The sequence below is a fragment of the Colius striatus genome, chromosome 11 (genome assembly GCF_028858725.1).
Source record: "Colius striatus isolate bColStr4 chromosome 11, bColStr4.1.hap1, whole genome shotgun sequence".
Taxonomy (NCBI): domain Eukaryota; kingdom Metazoa; phylum Chordata; class Aves; order Coliiformes; family Coliidae; genus Colius; species Colius striatus.
In genome coordinates, this window is record NC_084769.1 from 17616229 (window position 1) to 17633540 (window position 17312).

The window sequence follows — 17312 nt, forward strand, 5'->3', positions numbered from 1 at the left end:
GGGGGAGGCTGGATACACCCGCGTGTGGCCGGGGGGAGGGGGCGGGACTCAGCCCCAGCTCTTGGCGTTCCCCCGGGAGGAGCGGGGGGGCACGGTGCCCTTCCCGCCCCGGATGCCCCGTTTCCCGCCCGCCGGCCCCAGCGAATGCGGAGCCGTCTGGACCCTCTCGAGGGGTGCCCGTTGATCCCCCCGCCCCGCGTCGGTCCCGCACCCCGCGCGGGGAGGGGGGTGGTCTCGCCGTGCTTCGCCTCCCGCCGCGGCGCGCACTTGCGAGACGCTCCCTGGCTGTTTCAAGGCTCCCCTCTCTCCAGCACCCCCACTCCCCAAAATACCCCTTCCCGGACCAGCCCCGCGGGGAGGTACAGAGGGGGGAAACTTGGGGCGCTGATGCCCCCAACCCCCGCCGCTTTGTGCCCCCCCTCCGGGCAGGGGACCCCCACTCCCAGGGGCCGCGCTTGTTTATGTGAAGAATTTCCCCTTCCTTAAAAGGGCGATGCCGGCGGAGCGGGGCGGTGCCGCCCCCCCGCCCCGGCTGGCCCGGCCTCGGGCTGCTTGAAGGAGGAGCCCGAGCGGTGGGGCCCACCGAACGGCGGGGTCGTGTATGCGTGCGTGCCCCCGCCGCAATCCCCCTCCCCGGACGCATCCTGACCCCAGGCGCGGGGCTGACACCGGCCCTGGCGAGGAGCAGGAGGGACTGGCACCGGCCCGCGGGCTTTCCAAGAAGCACCCCCCAACAACGGGGTGTCCCTGCCCCGCGGTTCTGAGCAAAGGGGGGCCCCGGGGTCATTCCCAACGGGTGCAAGGCTGGGGGATGCTGGGTTCTGCGGGATGCAAGGAGCAGCCCCACGGATTGTCTGGGGACAGGAGATCCCCGAGGGCTGTGCCCACCGGGATCACGTTTTTCCATCCAGGACCCCCAGCCCGGGGCCACCCGCATGGAGGACCCAGCCCCGGCTGTGGGGCAACACTTTATGGGTCAGAGCTCCCGGGGCCATGGTAAGCTGTGGGAACAGGGAATAGCATCTAGGACCGCAGCCTGAGGGCAGCAGGGTAGCACAGAGGGGTCCCTTGGTGCCTTTCTGCACTGTGCCCACTGCCCACACATCCTGCTGTTGTCTGCCTGCCCCTGGCCTGGGGGTGCAGGTGAGGCCCCCGTCCCCACAAGCTTCGTGTCCCACACTCTCAAGATGGGGTCAACTTCCCTCTGAGTTCCTCGGCTGCCCAATCTCTTCCTGAGTGAGCAGTGAGGCTGGAAATGATGTTCCATCCTTGGATGTCTGGCCCAGAGAGTTTCTTAATTACATTAATTAGAGGATGGCTAGGGCCTGGCTGAGCTGGGGTTGCTGCCTGAGCATGGCTCGTCAGGGAGGGAGAAGAAGGATTGGGACAGAAGGCCTTGAGAAGACAGTGTGTGGTCTCCACAGCCATCCCCATAGCGAGCAGCATTCCCTGGCACCCACCAGCAGAACGGCTCAGCCCAAGCAGCCGGCTGGAGATGAGGCAGCCATCCTGCCCAGCTCCACCTGCGCTAAAGAACAGCACAGGTCATCCCAAAACAGAGAGTGGAAGAAGCACAACCTCTTCCTCCTGCCAGGCAGGTGGGCAGTGCTGGCTGGCTGATCAGGAGAGCTGGCTGCTGCCTAATCCAGTGCTGCAGAGCGTCAGGGAAACTCAGGCACGACTGTTGCCCACTGTCAGGGAAGGTGGCAGGATGGAGTGTCCCGGTTCCCAGCTGCAGCCCGGTTCCTGCCATGGCTCCCCCGGGCGTTTGTGATGCCAGGATGCCCTTCACGGAGCTAGGCGTGGGGGAAGCAGAAGCATGCTGTATCCTTTCACTCTGCCAGTGTTTTCCGCTGCCCTCCCTGCAGCACCCTCGATCCACAGGGAGGCACCTCCTGATGCTGGACCTCATTTTGCAGAGTGGTCACCCGTGGACACGGATCAGTTTTGTTCCCCACGTAGGCAGGAGGGGCAGATGCCCTCCCCGTTGCCCAGGAGACAGGACATGGTAGCCCCCGGGTCAGAAAGGAGTTCAGCCCCTGAAGCTCCCAGTCCCACAGCTGAGAGAGCTTGAAAAGATCCCAGACAAGCTCAGATGGGGAATTTCCAACCAGCTCTGCCCCCAGGGCAGTGCTGTCAGAGAACACAGTACTTCTTGCCACCAGTATGGCAAAGGAAGAGGTGACAGGACCAGCTGGACACCCCCCCACACACACGCCTCGGGCAAGACGCTGTCCAGGGACAGCTTTGCAAGGCTGGGCTTGTGCAGGGGGAGGGGGCTGGGGATAAAGGGTGGCTTGCCGGCGGGAGTCGGGTGTCTCCAGAGGGAATTGCTGCATCCTCAAGCTCTTATTAAGAGCTGCTTTTCAGAAAACAGTCCTCCTTCCTTCTGAAAGTCTATTAATAATGGATCTATAGGAATTCCCCAAACAATTGTGCACCTGCAGGGGAAAGAAAGAAAAAAGTGGGCGGTTCCTGGTGCCTCCCCAAGCACCTGGTGCCCCACAGGCTGCCCTGTCCTGGCGATGGGAGTGAGTCCCCGGGAGCGCGACAAGGACTCCCAACCAGGAGCCAGCAGGCCCAGGGGTCTCTGCTCCAGGGCACACCGAGCATGGAGGGGCTGGGAGCCGGCTGCGTAGCCCAGCGGTGGCTGCAAGGGGCTGCCAGCTGGATATGAGGTAACACCCGGAGGAGTGACAGCAGGACCGATCCCCTCTCTCCCTCCATTATCCCCGAGCCGAGCGAACGGAGGGGGGAGCCCGGGGAGGTTGGCAGAGACCCTAGTCCACCATCATGCACAATGTGCGGGTCGCTCTTCGCAGCCAGATGCGCGGAATCTCCCGCCGCGGACCGCACCGCCCCGCACCGCCCCGCACCCTCAGCCGCGGCTCGGCGGGAACCTCCGCTCCTCCCCCGCGGGGCGGGTGCCGGGAGGCGGAGGAGGAGGAAAGGGGGGGGTGTCCCCCCCCTCGGTGTTGCCCTTTTAAGGGGTTCCTTGAAACCGCGCCCGGGTTCCATGTTTGCGGCCCCAGCCCGGGCGGAGGAAACTCCATGTTGTAACAAAGTTTCCTCCGCGGCGCCGCTCCCGCGCCCGCCGCCCCGCGCCGCCGCCGGCGCCCGCCCCGCCTCCCCCCCGCCCCGGGGGCCGCGCCGGGGGGGGCCGCCCCTCACGCCCCCCCTCCCCCGGCGCCCATGGAGCACCAGTCCATCATCGCCCAGGTTAGCAGGGAGGAGGGGAGCGCCCCGCTGCAGGAGAAAGGTAACGCGGGGGGGGGGGGGAATCCCTCCCCTCAGCCCCCAGTGAGGGAGAGGGAGGAGGGGGGAAAGTCTCTGGCGTCGGGGGGGGGGCCTGGGGGTGGCTGCTCCCGGAGGGTGCGATGAGCTGCGGGCAGTCTCAGCCCGGCCCCGCGCGTCGCGCTGCCCCGGGGCTGGCGGGGGAGGCGCGGGGGCGCGGGGCTTGGCGGGGGACGGGGCTCGGACGGAACAGGGCTGCGTGCAGCCGCCTGGGCGCGGGGGGCTGTGCCCTGTCCCCTCCCGTCCTCCCGCAGCGCGTCGGTGGCCCCGTGCTGCTCGGGCCCCGGTGCTCGGCGTATCTGCCCTGTCTCCTCCGGAGCCGGGAGCGGGGACGGTGCCTGCAGCGGCTGTGGGGAAACTGAGGCAGGGAAGAGTCCGAGCGCCGAGCACTCCGGAGGTGCAGCCAGGCGACTGCCTTCCCCGTCCCTGCGCGCTCTCCGCCCGGCGAAGGGGGTTTGGCGAGAAACGCCGCCCGTGTTGCTGCCTGCCGGCCTGGGCAGCTGGCGGGGCAGGGGGGCAAGCGGGAAGGGGAGACGCTTCTGCCCCACGAGCTCCCTGCGACGGAGAGCCCCCCGGGGCACAACGCAAGGAAGCTGCGGCTCCGGGCCCAGGCCGGCCCCGCTCCCGGCCCGCGCTGGGGGCAGGATCCGGCCGTGGGGGCCGGCGAGGAAGGGGCCGGACCCGCCGCGCTGCCCCCGGAGCGCGGGGCGGGCAGGAGCTGCCCCCCTGCCTCAGTTTCCCCTGCACCCGCCAATGAGGGCTGCGGGAACGGCGCCCAGGGGCGAGTACTTCGCCCTCATTGGTGTCTCACCTCCGGTACGCTCGAGTCCGCCAATGAGGGCGGAGGGGTGGGTGGGGGCGGGGAAACGAGGGGCTGTAAGCCCCGCCTCCACCAGCTCCACCCCTCCGCTCACAGGGACCCCCCGCGTGGGTCGGTGCCCCCCGGGGACACGGCGGGGTCGAGGTGCTCGGCCCTCCCTGCTCTGTTCTGGGAGGGTCCCGAGCCGCGCGCAGAGGGGGCCGCAGGAGTTGGGGGGATCACGGCAGGGAGGGGGCTGCGAGTGAGGAGGTGGGTGATCCCCACCCATGCGTGTCCGCGGCGCAGGGTAGGAAGGGCGGCCGGACGGGTGCCCAGGGCTGATAAGGGGTGTGGGGGGCTCTGTGAGGGCCCCCCCAGCACGTTCAGTGTCTGGTGTCTGAGCCTGGATGCGAGACTCGCCTGCCCCCCCTTCCCCCATGGTCTGTCTGTAACGGGGGATGGGGGGGACCCCAGGAGTGCCCATGACCCGCCGTCCCCCCGCAGGTACCCAGGCCCCTGCCAAGAAGCCGCGGAGCCGCAGCATTCTCCAGTCCCTGTTCTGCTGCCTGTGCAGCGATGAGGGAGAGCCCCGCGCCGGCCCCCCCAGCGCCCCGCTGCTGGTGGAGGAGAATGGAGCCCTGCCCAAGGTAACCCCCCTGCTTACCCCCCCTCCCTGCTTCTCCTGGGCCAGGATGGAGGGGCTAAAGTGGGTTCCTTCCTTGCGCCGTGCCCCCCTGCCCCATCTCTGTGGGGAGAGGGTGCCCCTTGCCACCCTGCTAACCCCTCCCCTTCAATTTGCATGTGCCCTCCCCCCGTACCCCCCTGCAGGCTGCTGTCAAACACCTCTTGCCTGAGATCAAGCCACAGGATGCCAGCAAGCTCTGCGTGGTCATCGACCTGGATGAGACGTTGGTGCACAGCTCCTTCAAGGTGGGGAACAACGTGGGGAACACACCAACCCCTACCGCTCCTACCCTCCTGCCAGCTCTGTTCCCCCCTCAAGTGATGGCCAGCACGCAGGCACCCACAACCGACCTCGGCTGCAGCTGTGCCGGGTTGCAAGGAGTGTCCCTGTGGGAGTGGAGGGGGGCCGTGGGGATGGTGGGGGCGGGCAGAGGGTGGCTGCCTAGTGCTGACCCTGCTGTGCCCTCCTCAGCCAGTGAACAATGCTGACTTCATCATTCCCGTGGAAATCGATGGCATCATGCACCAGGTAATGGGACGATGGGGGGCACAACCCCCTCTGCGCCCTCCCTGGGGACCGGGAGCTGTCCCAGCGCTCCAGGGCATTTGGGAGGGAGCATCAGGGTGCTGGGGCTGGCACCTTGCGGGGGACAGAGGTGGGTGACCCTCTTCCCAGGGGGCTGGGGAGGCGAAGGAGTAGTCCTGGCATGCTGCCTTCCTGCAGTGGCCGGCCCCGGGTTCAAGTAATCCAGGATAGGCTGTGGTCTGGGCAGTCAGCCTGTTCTCGGTTACTTGGCTCTGGAGCCGGCCGGATGCTTCACCCGGGCCGTGGCAGCGGGGCCATGGCAGCCACCAGCCCCCGGGGCACAGGGCCGGGGGCGTCTCCTCGGAGTGGCAGTGGGGGTGGGCAGGGGACAGCCAGCACCGTGCTGCCCTCGGCCCTGTGCCCGCAGGTGTACGTGCTCAAGCGTCCACACGTGGACGAGTTCCTGCAGCGCATGGGCGAGCTCTTCGAGTGTGTGCTCTTCACCGCCAGCCTGGCCAAGGTGGGTGTCCCTGCCCCGCTGCCCGCCGCCATCGCCCTCCCCTCCCCAGCCATCCCCCCGTGGCCGAGGCACGGTGTGAGCTGGAGCCGGGCGCTGTGGATGCAGCGGGGCGGGCCCGGTGGTGACTTGCCCCCGGTGCCCGTCCCGTGCCCGCAGTACGCGGACCCCGTGGCTGACCTGCTGGACAAATGGGGGGCTTTCCGGGCACGGCTCTTCCGCGAGTCCTGCGTCTTCCACCGCGGCAACTACGTGAAGGACCTGAGCCGCCTGGGCCGCGACCTGCGCCGCATCATCATCGTCGACAACTCGCCCGCGTCCTACATCTTCCACCCCGATAATGCCGTACGTACCCGGGGGTCGGGGCGTGGGGAGGGGGCGGTGCCGGGGCTCCCCCCGCTCAGCTGCCGTCCCCCCGCGCTGCCCACAGGTGCCGGTGGCCTCCTGGTTCGATAACATGGCGGACACGGAGCTGCTGGACCTGCTGCCCTTCTTCGAGAGGCTCAGCAAGGTGGAGGACGTGTACGCAGTGCTCAAGAAGCAGCGGACTAACAGCTAGTGGCCCCCCCCCCGCCCCACCGGGTGCTGCCAGAGCGGGGGGTAGGGGGGCGCCGTCGTGGCAGCCAGGTGCCTTGTTTTAGGGGGAGGGGTGTCCCAGTGCACCCTGCTGCCCGCCCTGGGTGGGCGCGGGTGTCCTCCCTGCCCGCTGAGGTGGGGGTATGTGGGAGCCCCCACTGGAAAGCTGGTGTGGGAGGAGGGGCTGTGGGTGATCTACTGCCTTGCTGTGTTGGGGACCTGTTGTGGGGGTCCCATCCTTCCCTTTGTCACCCCCCCGCCTCGACCTGCCCCCTCCCCATAATGGTTCTCAGGTCCTTTCCCCTCCGTGTTCCCCCTGAGTGGGGACGAGGGGTCAGCAGCTGCTGCTTTCCACTGCCTTTGAGGGGGGGAACGGACCCCCCCCATCCAGGCTCTGCCTCTTGGGGGGTGACAGCCCTTGGCTTCAGTCTGCAGGGGCCATGAGAAGGGTTAACCCCTAACAGCTGCCAAAACCTTGGGTTGGGTGTGTATTAACAGCCTTGGTGCATGGGGCGACCGGCATACCCTTAACTCTGCCACTGCTGCAGCTCATCACCCTGGGGGGGGGTCGTATCCCTACCCCTCCTGCGTGCCTTCTGCTGCTCCCCCACCTAGGGGGGGTTGTTTGGGGGAGGCAGCCAGGCCCCAGCACTGAGCTCCTGGCTGCAGATGCCCCCCACGTGCCTTGGCTCCCCATGCCCCCTCCCAGCCCTGCAGGAGGTGTGCCTGGGGGTCTCTTCCTCCTCCAACCTCGGTTTCTTCCCATGGTGGGGGCAGGTCTGCGCCTCCCCCCCACTCCAGTTACACTGTGTCAGTGGGAGTCACTCCAGTCACCAGGGGGGGTATCCCCTCCTGGGGGGCATGCACCCCCTCCCCATCCATGTGCAGCTTCAACAAAGGCTGCAACTGCTGGGGGGGGGGCACCCCCACACCAGCCTTACTCTGCCCCCCTCCACCTTACCCCAGCCGTCCCATCTGGGACAGGGATGGGGGGCACTATACCCCTCTCCCCCACCCCACAGCCTGGGGTTAACCCTGACCCCCATGGGGTTGGGCCTGTGCCAGGGTGTCCCCCAGCTGTGGGGGGCTGGGGGCTCTCAGGGAGGGAGGGGGGTTGGGGGCTGAGCTCAGCCATGTCTTTTTTAGCGTTGCAATATGGACAATGGTTCGTGTCTTTTTAGGGGGAAAAGCAACGGTTTCCAAAAAAAATCATGGGTGCCTTTTAGCGCTGTGCCAGGGAAGGGGGGGTCAGGCTGGGGGTGGGATGCGAGGGGCTGTTTGCTCTCCGGTGCTGCCCATCTCCCAGCGCTGGGTGCAGGGATCCTCCCAGGCCTGCCTGCCCTGCAGCCCCTGCCCACGCTGGGAGGAGGGGGGTGATGCTGTGGCACGCTTACCCCCCACCCCTGACTCCAGACCCCTGCCTGCCCCAGGCCTCATCCTGCCCCCCCCAGGAGGGTTGAACTCAGCACTTTATATTAGACAAGTCAAACGGCTCCAGCAGAGCCCCTGCCCCACCAGCACCCCTGGGTGCTGCAGCGCCCCAGGAGCACAGCCCTCCCCACGCTGGGCACCCTTGGGGGGGTGAGGGGGGGACTGGAGGTGACATTGGGAGGGCTGGGGGACCAGATCCAAGTGCCTTCATGTCATTAAAGCTGTCAAACCATCTTGGAAAGGAGTCCTCTGTGTGTGTGTGTGTGTGCACACGTGGGCACAGGCTGCCTCTGTGTCACTAGTGGGGTAAGGAGTCCCAGGGAGCCCCAAAGTCCCCCTGGGAAGGGGGGGATGCTGCAGGTCAGTGCAGGGGGAGCACTGCAGAGGTGGGGGATTGATCACCTTCCTACTCTGAGGCAGCCCCACTGCCCTGGCACCCCGCCAGGGTAAAGGACCCTGATGCCACAGGGATGGGGATCCTGCCCGTTTGGGAAGGAGGGGTTGGTTACAAGTGCTCCCTTCCTCAGGTTCCTCCAAATAAGGTGTCAGACTATCCTCTCATAGTGTGGGGGGGGGGGGGGGGGGTCACTGAGGGGGTCTTGTGACCCTCCTCCCTTTCCCAAACAGCCCGTGCTGCCCTCGTTGGCCCTGTGCCTCCCCTCATTAATGAAGTCCCTGTCGTCCCCGATGGCTGTACTAATTACTGAGTTCATTAGTGCCTGGCTGGGGGGCCCGGGGAGGGGGTGAGCCCTCTGGGGTTGGCATGGGGTTTCCCCCCACCCCGCTGTGCCACACCATTGGGCTCAGCCGTGGGCTGCAGCCACCAAGCCAAGAGCAGCCGCTCAGGAGTCACAGCCCCCCGGGGACTCTGCATCCAGGTAAGGCTCCCACGGGGGACACGGGTGGGGATTAGGAGCTGGGTGGCGCAGTTTGAGTGTTTTGGGGACCCAGGGGAGGAGATGGCAGGATCTGGGGCTCCCTGCAGCCCAAGGCTGGCACTGGGGCGAGGGCTGGGCTGTGGGATGCCTGACACCTGGGCTGCTGGCTCAGCAGGGCACCTGAGATAAGGCTGCAGCAATCCTGCGGTGCTGAGGGAGAGATAAGAGCTGGGCAGAGCCCAGAGGGGCTGCTGCTTTTGTGAACCCCCTTGTCCTGACCTTATGTACCCTCTGATTGTCCCCCAAAACCACTGTCAGGGCTGGGAGCCCCTGGGCAGGACTCCAGTCCCCTCCAGTCCTCCCCAGTGCCAACACTGAGGGCATCGTCAGGTACCACTCCTTGGTGCTGAGGTCTGAGGGCACAGGGCAGGGATAGGGTTTAGCCATACCTCTACCCTTGGTCATACTCCCAAACCCCAACCCTGTGCCCCCTCCTTGCACCCCCTTCCCATCCCTGAGGCTGGGGCTGCACAGACCCCCAGTGCAGGGAGAGCCGTGCTGGTGCTGAGCAGGGGGCTGGCCTACAGCTGCGGGGTGGCACAGCCTGGGGACAGGGCCGTGGGCAGAGAGGGGGTGGGACACAAGGACATGTGTGGCGGCGAGGGGATGCCCTGGGAAGATGATTCTGCCTTGCTGGTGGCACTGAAAGCCCCAAGGCCACAGGGCAGGGGAAGCAGAGGGCGGTGGTACAGCCTGGCCCTGTGGCATCAGCCTCTTGGGGTGATCAGCCACTTTAGGGGATCCTTTTAGGGCAGGTATGCACCAAACAAATCTCCCACTGCCACGGGTTTAGTGCTCCATGGCTGGGAGGGTTTGGGGACCAGGGAGTGGCAGAGCCCATCCCCATGGCATCGAGGCAAGTCCATGTTTGTGGCAACCCCCAGCCTGGTTCTGCCCACTGCTACTGTATTGGGGAACCTTTTGGGGGAGTAGGGGGCAGGTTGCCCTGTGCTGCAACAGTACCTGGGGGAGACATTCACCCCATGAGTAACGGGGCTCTTCAGGAAGCCTTGGAGGGTTGTGGAGACCTTGACTCTGGGCTGTTCCTGCCCTTATATGGTGAATATAGGCTGGGACAGGAGGGGACAAAGGTCTCCCGGGTGCTGGCACCCGAGCATTTTGCCTAGGCAGGCTCACCTGTGCCCAGCTCCACGGGGAAGGTGAGGAGCTGGGGTAGGGGGCTGGAGGGTGGGCATGGGGTGGAAGATGGTGCAGTGCATCCCGCAGCCACCGCTGCTGCCGGCACCAGGGCAGCCTGGGGATGGGGCATGGGGAGCCACCGGTACCCCACCTTCAGGCTGTGCCAGGGGACATCCCCCCTGGGTCTGAGAGATGGGATGTGGATGCTCTCGGAGCAGTGCAGCAGGGATTTGCAAGGCTGGGCGAGCAGAGACTTCTCCTGTGAGCACCTCTGGCTCTCCGTACCAGCCCTCTGCCAGAGCACATGGTGGGCTTTGCCCAGCTCTGGCTGCTTGACCACCCCTCACCCCCACGTGCCTGGCAGGGATGGCTGCAGGCACCCTTGGCAGCGTGGGGCCGAGCCCTGGCACGCTCAGCACCCCTGTGGGGCTGGGCTGGGCCCTCCCTGGGGGGCACAGATCTGGCAGTGGGGTCAGGAGTGGGGGAGCTGAAGTGGGCAGTGTGCTTGCAGTGTGTGTGTGTGTGTTGGTGTGCAGGGCCGCCATCAGCAGCTGTGCTGTGCCATGCTGTGCCAGGAGCAGGCTTGGCTTCCTGCTGGCACTGCGGAGGAGGCGGCTGCGGCGCAGTGGTGTCACCCACCTGTGGCTGCTGCCATGGGGACACGGGCACTGGAGCGCCCAGGCCACCTTGTGCCCACCACAGGCCCTGGTGCAGAGCCGTGGCAGCGCCCCCCGCCCGCAGTGGCAGCTGGGCCGAGGGGCTGCCCGCGCCTCTAGCACTGGGCTGCAGGGGATCCTCTCTGTGCAGCACCGGATGGGGGTTTATGGCCCATCCGGCTGCTGACTGGGCAGGGCAGCAGGATGGCACGGCAGGCTGGCTGCAGCCCAGCTCCTAACGACACCGCCTGTCATTAAGGAGGGTGTTGCCATACCGCCACAGGTCCCCTTGCGTGCAGCACTGTCACCATGGTGGAGCTCAGCACCAAGATCGTCAAGACACTCAACAAGACCACGCCGGGCATCCAGATATGGCGAATCGAGGTGTGGACGGGGCACAGCCTGGGTACTCACTGCCTGGGCACCCAGTAACGGGGTGTTTGGGGGCATCAGGGCTGCGGGAGCGAAGATCCCGGCTTTGTGTCCTCAGTGCCGGGGTTTGGACGGGGTCTCAGTGTGGCACTAAGGGTTAAACCCAGCTGGGTTGTAGGGCCGGGGTGAGGGAGTCCCTGCCAGAGCTGATGTGTCCCTTCCTTCTGCAGAGCATGGAGATGGTGCCAGTGCCTACCAAAAGCTACGGCAACTTCTACGAGGGGGATTGCTACATCCTGCTGTCGGTAGGGCAGCCTGGGGTCCCGCGGGGGCTGGGGTGCAGGAAGGGGTGTCCCTGGCCAGAGTGGCCTGGGGACATGGGGGGAGTCTTCTAGTGGGCACTGGTGTTCTGCAGACACGCAAGACCGGGAGTGGCTTCAGCTATGACATCCACTACTGGCTGGGCAAGGAGTCGAGCCAGGACGAGCAGGGGGCGGCTGCCATCTACACCACGCAGATGGATGACCACCTGGGCACCGTGGCCGTGCAGCACCGCGAGGTCCAGGGCCACGAGAGCGAGACCTTCCGGGGCTACTTCAAGCAGGGAATCATGTATGTGTCACCCCTCCTAGGGATGTGACAGAGGAGAGGAGTCCTCTGCACCCCCCCCCCTTCCCCACGGGGGATATCCCCAATGGGGATGGATGGGTCAGCCCTGTCCCAGGGCTGTGGGGGAAGCAGAAGGAAGCTCTGCAACTGGTCTTGCTCCATCCATTACCCACATGGGTGGGTAGGGGTTCCTAAACATCTCTCTGGGCACAGAAAAGGGTTGGGGGGGACACACACTGCTGCAGCAAGAAGGGGAGGGGCTGAGGGCTGACACCCTGTCCATCCCTCCCACAGCTATAAGAAGGGAGGAGTGGCCTCAGGCATGAAGCACGTGGAGACAAACGTCTACAATGTCCAGCGCCTGCTGCATGTGAAGGGCAAGAAGAACGTGGTGGCAGGAGAGGTGAGTTATGGCACGTAGTGAGGTGCCTTACCAGCAACGTCTAAGCACTGACACTGGGTTCAGGAACAGGCCACAGCCCTCCCAAGCACAGCTGCTCTTCAAGAGGTGGATGGCAGCAGTGTGGGAGCTCTCTTCAAAAAGCACCTCTTGGAGTAAAGAGGAGGAATACAGGCTGGAGGCATCAGCACTGAGCCAGGGCAGGGAGGCTGCCAAGCCAAGGGGGACATAGCTGTCCTGCTGCTTGACATCCCCCCCCAATCCCATCCCGCTGCAGGTGGAGATGAGCTGGAAAAGCTTCAACCGGGGGGACGTGTTCCTGCTGGACCTAGGCCAGCTCATTGTCCAGTGGAACGGCCCCGAAAGCAACCGAAACGAGAGGCTGAAGGTACGGCCAGGGACTGCCAGGGCCACTGCCCCCGCTCTCTGATCTGGGCTGACCCCTCCTCCCCCGGGTGCAGGCGATGACCCTGGCCAAGGACATCCGTGACCGGGAGCGTGGGGGCCGTGCCAAGGTGGGCATCGTGGATGGAGAGAACGAGTCTGCGTCGCCGGAGCTCATGAAGGTCCTCACACACGTGCTGGGAGAGAAGAGGGAGATCAAGGCAGCCATTCCTGATGAAATAGTGGACCAGAAGATCAAGTCCGCCCTCAAGCTGTACCAGTGAGTTGCCAGGGATGGGTTGCCTGTGGGGACAGCTCGCCAGGGTGCCAGAGGGACCCAGCACCCATGTCTGCTCTGTCCCACAACTCCTGTCCCCATCGACAGCCACTAGCAGGAGTCGAGGTTACCACAAGGCTGCTCTGGATGCTGCTGGAGCAAGAGGTGCCAAGGCAGTTGGTACCCAGTGGGGAGATGCTTGTGCAAGCACCATCTTTGGATCTGGTGGCAATGTCCCTGTGTGACCCCATTACATCTGACACCCCTTTTTCCCTTCCTTGTGGCCAGGAGTGAGCCTCGTGGCAGGGCAAGCTGCACATCAAGTTGCCACCATGGCAGGGCAAGAGGGTCCCTGGCTACCACCTCTGCTATGGTCAGGGTGGGGGAATGGGATGGGGAGGGGACACCCCCACCCAACCCTGCCAGCCCAAGGTGGGGATGGGGAGGGAGTTCTCCAACCCCCACTTCTAACCCCTCCTCCTCTCTTTTCCCCTGCCAGCGTCTCCAATGCCAGTGGGAACCTGGTCATACAGGAAGTGGCAATTCGACCCCTGACTCAAGACATGCTCCTGCATGAGGTGTGTCACCCATGGGATGCGTGGAGGGTGCCCAGTTTCCTTAGCAGCCCACCAAATTGGGTTTTGAAGGATTAACGCTGCCCAAAGTCCTAATTTCTGCTGTTGTTCCCCCTACCCAAGGACTGCTACATCCTTGATCAAGGAGGTCTCAAGATCTTTGTGTGGAAGGGCAAGGATGCCAACAAGGAGGAGAAGCAGCAGGCGATGAGCAGGGCGCTGGTGGGTGCTGGGTTAAGGGTTGGTTGTGGGACAGTCTGGCTGCTCCCTGGGGGTGCTGGGCACTCCGTGCCTACAGTCTGGGTCCTAATTCCCCCAGGGCTTCATCAAAGCCAAGAACTACCCAGAGAGCACCAGTGTGGAGACGGAGAACGATGGGTCTGAGTCGGCCATCTTCAGGCAGCTCTTCCAAAAATGGACTGTTCCCAACCAGACCAGTGGGTTGGGCAAGACCCACACTGTGGGCAAAGTGGGTGAGTGTTCCCCTCCAACACTGCAGAGCTCTTTGGACTGGGATGGAAGGCTGTGGAGACCTTTGCGGTCAAGGGCATGTGACTCAGCCCTCTGTCCTTCCCCATAGCCAAGGTGGAGCAGGTGAAGTTTGATGCCACCTCACTGCACGCCAAGCCTCAGATGGCTGCCCAGCAGAAGATGGTGGATGACGGATCTGGGGAGGTGGAGGTAGGGTGGCTGGGGCAGGATGTGGGACCCTCTCCGGACAACCCCCTCCCGGGCTGTATCGGGGGATGCCGTGGGGTCCCTGGCAGCAGCACGTCCCTGCCTCCATCCCACTAGGTGTGGCGTGTGGAGAACAGCGAGCTGGTGCCTGTGGAGAAGAAGTGGCTGGGCCATTTCTACGGCGGGGACTGCTACTTGCTGCTCTACACCTATTATGTGGGGCCCAAGGTGAATCGCATCATCTACATCTGGCAGGTGAGACTCCCTGGGCACCGAGGCAGGGGCACATCCCTGGGTGAGCGGTGCTCTGCCCCTACACGTGGCCCCATGGGAAGAGCACGAGGGTTCTCTCTTCCCAAGAGGGAAAGGGGGCTGTGGTGGGTGCTGAGCCCTGCTTTGCCCCGCCCAGGGCCGCCACGCCAGCACAGACGAGCTGGCTGCCTCTGCCTACCAAGCCGTCATCCTGGACCAAAAGTACAACAATGAGCCCGTGCAGGTCCGTGTCACCATGGGCAAGGAGCCGGCCCACCTGATGGCCATCTTCAAGGGCAAGATGGTGGTGTATGCGGTGAGCACGGGGCTGCCAGGGGGTGGGAAGCAGGGCCCTGAGTGAGCCTGTGGCATCAGTGGGACCTGGCCAGGCTGGAGTGATGCTGAAGCCAATTGTATGAGGTTTAACAAGGCCAAGTCCTGGGTCCTGCACTTGAGCAACAACAACCCCAGGCAGTGCTACAGGCTGAGGCTGGAAAGCTGCCTGGAGGGAAAGGGCCTGCAGGTGTTAATTGACAGCAGCTGAAGATGAGCCAACAGTGTGTTCAGGTGGCCAAGAAGGTCGATGGCATCCTGTCTTGCATCAGAAATGGTGTGGCCAGCAGAACCAGGGCAGTGATTGTCCCCCTGTACTTAGCGCTGGTGAGGCTGCACCTTGAATAGTGTTCAGTTCTGGGCCCTTCACTACAAAACAGACATTGGGGTGCTGGAGCATGTCCAGAGATGGACAACAAAGCTGGTGAAGGGTCTGGAGAACCAGTCTGATGAGCAGCAGCTGAGGGAGCTGGGGGTGTTTAGTCTGGAGAGGAGGAGGCTGAGAGGAGACATAATCACTCTCTACAACTACCTGACAGGAGGTTTAGAGGAAATAGGCTCAAGTTGTGCCAGGGGGAGATTTAGATTGGAGAACATTTTCACCAAGAGTGTTGTTAGACACTGGCACAGGCTGCCCAGGGAGGTGGTGGAGTCACCAACCCTGGAGATATTTAAAAGACACACAGATGAGGTGCTGAGGGACACGGGTTAGTGATGGGCTGGGCACTGGGAGGTGAGTGGTTGGACTTGGTGATCTTAAAGGTCTTTTCCAACCAAAATGATTCCCTGATTCTATGACCTCTTGTCCCTGCCCCCCCCAGGGTGGGACCTCACGGGCGGGCGGCAACGAGCCCATCCCATCCACCAGCCTCTTCCAAGTGCACGGCACCAATGAGTACAACACCAAGGCCTTCGAGGTGCCCGTCCGTGCCTCCTCCCTCAACTCCAACGATGTCTTTGTGCTCAAGACCCCCAGCTGCTGCTACCTCTGGTATGGGAAGGTGGGTACCGCTGGGCAATGGGGTGGGTGCTGCCACCACCCCCATCAGAGGCGTGCCCATCTCCTCTCCTCCCCGGGCCAGGGCTGCTGACGGAGCAGCTGTGCTTTGCTCGGCAGGGCTGCAGCGGGGACGAGCGCGAGATGGGCAAGATGGTAGCCGACATCATCTCCAAGTCAGAGAAGCCAGTGGTCGCGGAGGGACAGGAACCACATGAGTTCTGGCTTGCCCTGGGGGGCAAGTCGCAGTATGCCAACAACAAGAGGTACCAGCCCTGTGCCCAGGGGCCCCTCATCCTTAGCCACCCTCACAAGTAAGATGGGCCACCAGTCCCTGTTGGTACCACCACCACTGCTGCATTGCCCCTGCCAGGCTGCAGGAAGAGAACTCCTCCGTGTCCCCCCGACTCTTTGAGTGCTCCAACAAGACAGGCACCTTCTTGGCCACGGAGATTGTAGACTTCACCCAGAGTGACCTGGAGGAGGATGACGTTTACCTGCTGGACACCTGGGACCAGGTGAGCCAGAGTAGCACGAGGCTGGGGAATGTCTTTGATCTCACAAGCTGATGTCCCCAGGGGAGTGTGGATGAGCTGCAGGTGGTGGGATGGGAAGCTGGAACCCCCCACATCCCTGTCCCCACACTGCTTCTCTCTAGCCCCCTTGCTCCAGGGAAGGCTGAGGATGGATTCAAAGTGCCCTTGCCCGTGTGCCCTCAGCCATGTGCCCCCAACCATGGCTATCTCACCCATGATGGACGTGGTGACCTCATTGCAGGTTTTCTTCTGGATCGGGAAAGGTGCTAATGAGTCGGAGAAGGAGGCGGCAGCAGTGATGGCACAGGAATACCTGCGGAGCCACCCCAGTGGGCGCGACCTCGAAACCCCCATCATCGTGGTGAAGCAGGGCCATGAGCCTCCCACCTTCACAGGCTGGTTCATGGCCTGGGACCCTCTCAACTGGGATGTGAGTCATGGAGGGGGCTGGAATAACCAGGGGGGCCTTTCACATGTGAGACCAGACATGTATCTGGCCCCAAGCAGCATTTCTGGGGCACAGGCAGCAGAGTGTCTGATCCTTGCCCATGCTGAGGAGGGGCTGAGTGCTTTTGTCCCCTTGCCAGGACAAGAAATCCTACGAGGAGCTGAAAGCTGAGCTGGGAGATGAGAGTAGCCTCGGGCAGCTCACCTCAGTAAGTGTCACAGGGAACATGGGTCCAGAGAGCCCCTCTGTCTCCTTGGCAGATGGCAGAAGCTGCACCGACACATTCCTGGGGCAGCCCCTGAGGAGACCTTGTTTCCCCCTACACAGGTGCTCACATCCAAGCAAGAGATCTTCACTGCCACCACCACCCTCCTCCCCGAGAAAATGGAGACCTTCCCCCTGGATGTGCTGCTGAACACAGCTGCCGAGGACCTGCCCCGGGGGGTGGATCCCAGCAGGAAGGAGGTGAGACGAGGCCGGGGGACTGCTGGGGCTGGGACCAAGGGACGCCCCCAGCCTTTAGCTCAACCTCTTTTCTCCCCCCACAGTGCCACCTCTCTGACCAGGACTTCCAGGCTGTTTTCGGCATGAAGCGCTCTGAGTTTGGCAACCTGCCCTTGTGGAAACAACAGAAGCTCAAGAAGGACAAAGGACTCTTCTAGGGCGGGAGGCTGGGCACAGGGACAACCCCAGCTCGGTATTTTTATTAAATAAAATGGATTTGGAGACTGGGGCTGTGTCTTTTCCCCTGACCCCTGGACTCAGCCCGGCTGTAGGGCTCATTTGGCAGAGATAGCAGGCAAGGACAGGGGTTTGGATCGTGCACCGAGGCTGCACGGCTGGGGGGGGGGGGGGGGGGGGGGGGGGTGCGGGGAAGGCCCTCGGGTTCC

At 64.1% G+C, this 17312-nt stretch overlaps 2 protein-coding genes across 3 annotated transcripts; both read left to right on the forward strand.

Annotated features, from left to right (window-relative positions):
* The first annotated feature begins 3125 nt into the window (after window positions 1-3125).
* Window positions 3126-8029, forward strand: CTDSP1 (CTD small phosphatase 1). Its single transcript, XM_062004697.1, has 7 exons — window positions 3126-3259; window positions 4598-4740; window positions 4922-5023; window positions 5250-5306; window positions 5731-5823; window positions 5980-6165; window positions 6251-8029. Exons 1-7 carry the CDS (start codon window positions 3193-3195, stop codon window positions 6377-6379), a joined length of 777 nt encoding a protein of 258 aa, XP_061860681.1. The 5' UTR covers window positions 3126-3192; the 3' UTR covers window positions 6380-8029.
* A 2841-nt stretch (window positions 8030-10870) lies between these two features.
* Window positions 10871-17102, forward strand: VIL1 (villin 1). Of its 2 annotated transcripts, none has more exons than XM_062004695.1 (19): window positions 10871-10945; window positions 11164-11238; window positions 11349-11545; window positions 11837-11945; window positions 12220-12330; window positions 12404-12606; window positions 13103-13181; window positions 13302-13400; window positions 13498-13651; window positions 13759-13859; window positions 13974-14111; window positions 14266-14424; window positions 15263-15442; window positions 15559-15704; window positions 15812-15956; window positions 16216-16404; window positions 16562-16630; window positions 16750-16887; window positions 16971-17102. In XM_062004695.1, the coding sequence occupies exons 1-19, from the start codon at window positions 10871-10873 to the stop codon at window positions 17082-17084; spliced, it is 2481 nt and encodes an 826-aa protein (XP_061860679.1). In that variant the 3' UTR covers window positions 17085-17102. The 2 variants fall into 2 exon arrangements, with proteins under 2 accessions (XP_061860679.1, XP_061860680.1); XM_062004696.1 differs by having other exon boundaries at window positions 15263-15432; window positions 15567-15704.
* Window positions 17103-17312: the final 210 nt, after the last annotated feature.

Coding starts and splice junctions, on each gene's coding strand:
- CTDSP1 (XM_062004697.1), top strand. CDS start 3,193: ATGGAGCACCAGTCCATCATCGCCCAGGTTAGCAGGGAGGAGGGGAGC. Junction 5,824..5,979: donor TCACCGCCAGCCTGGCCAAG/GTGGGTGTCCCT, acceptor CCGTGCCCGCAG/TACGCGGACCCCGTGGCTGA. Junction 6,166..6,250: donor TCTTCCACCCCGATAATGCC/GTACGTACCCGG, acceptor CGCTGCCCACAG/GTGCCGGTGGCCTCCTGGTT.
- VIL1 (XM_062004695.1), top strand. CDS start 10,871: ATGGTGGAGCTCAGCACCAAGATCGTCAAGACACTCAACAAGACCACG. Junction 11,546..11,836: donor TACTTCAAGCAGGGAATCAT/GTATGTGTCACC, acceptor TCCCTCCCACAG/CTATAAGAAGGGAGGAGTGG. Junction 13,652..13,758: donor CCACACTGTGGGCAAAGTGG/GTGAGTGTTCCC, acceptor CCTTCCCCATAG/CCAAGGTGGAGCAGGTGAAG.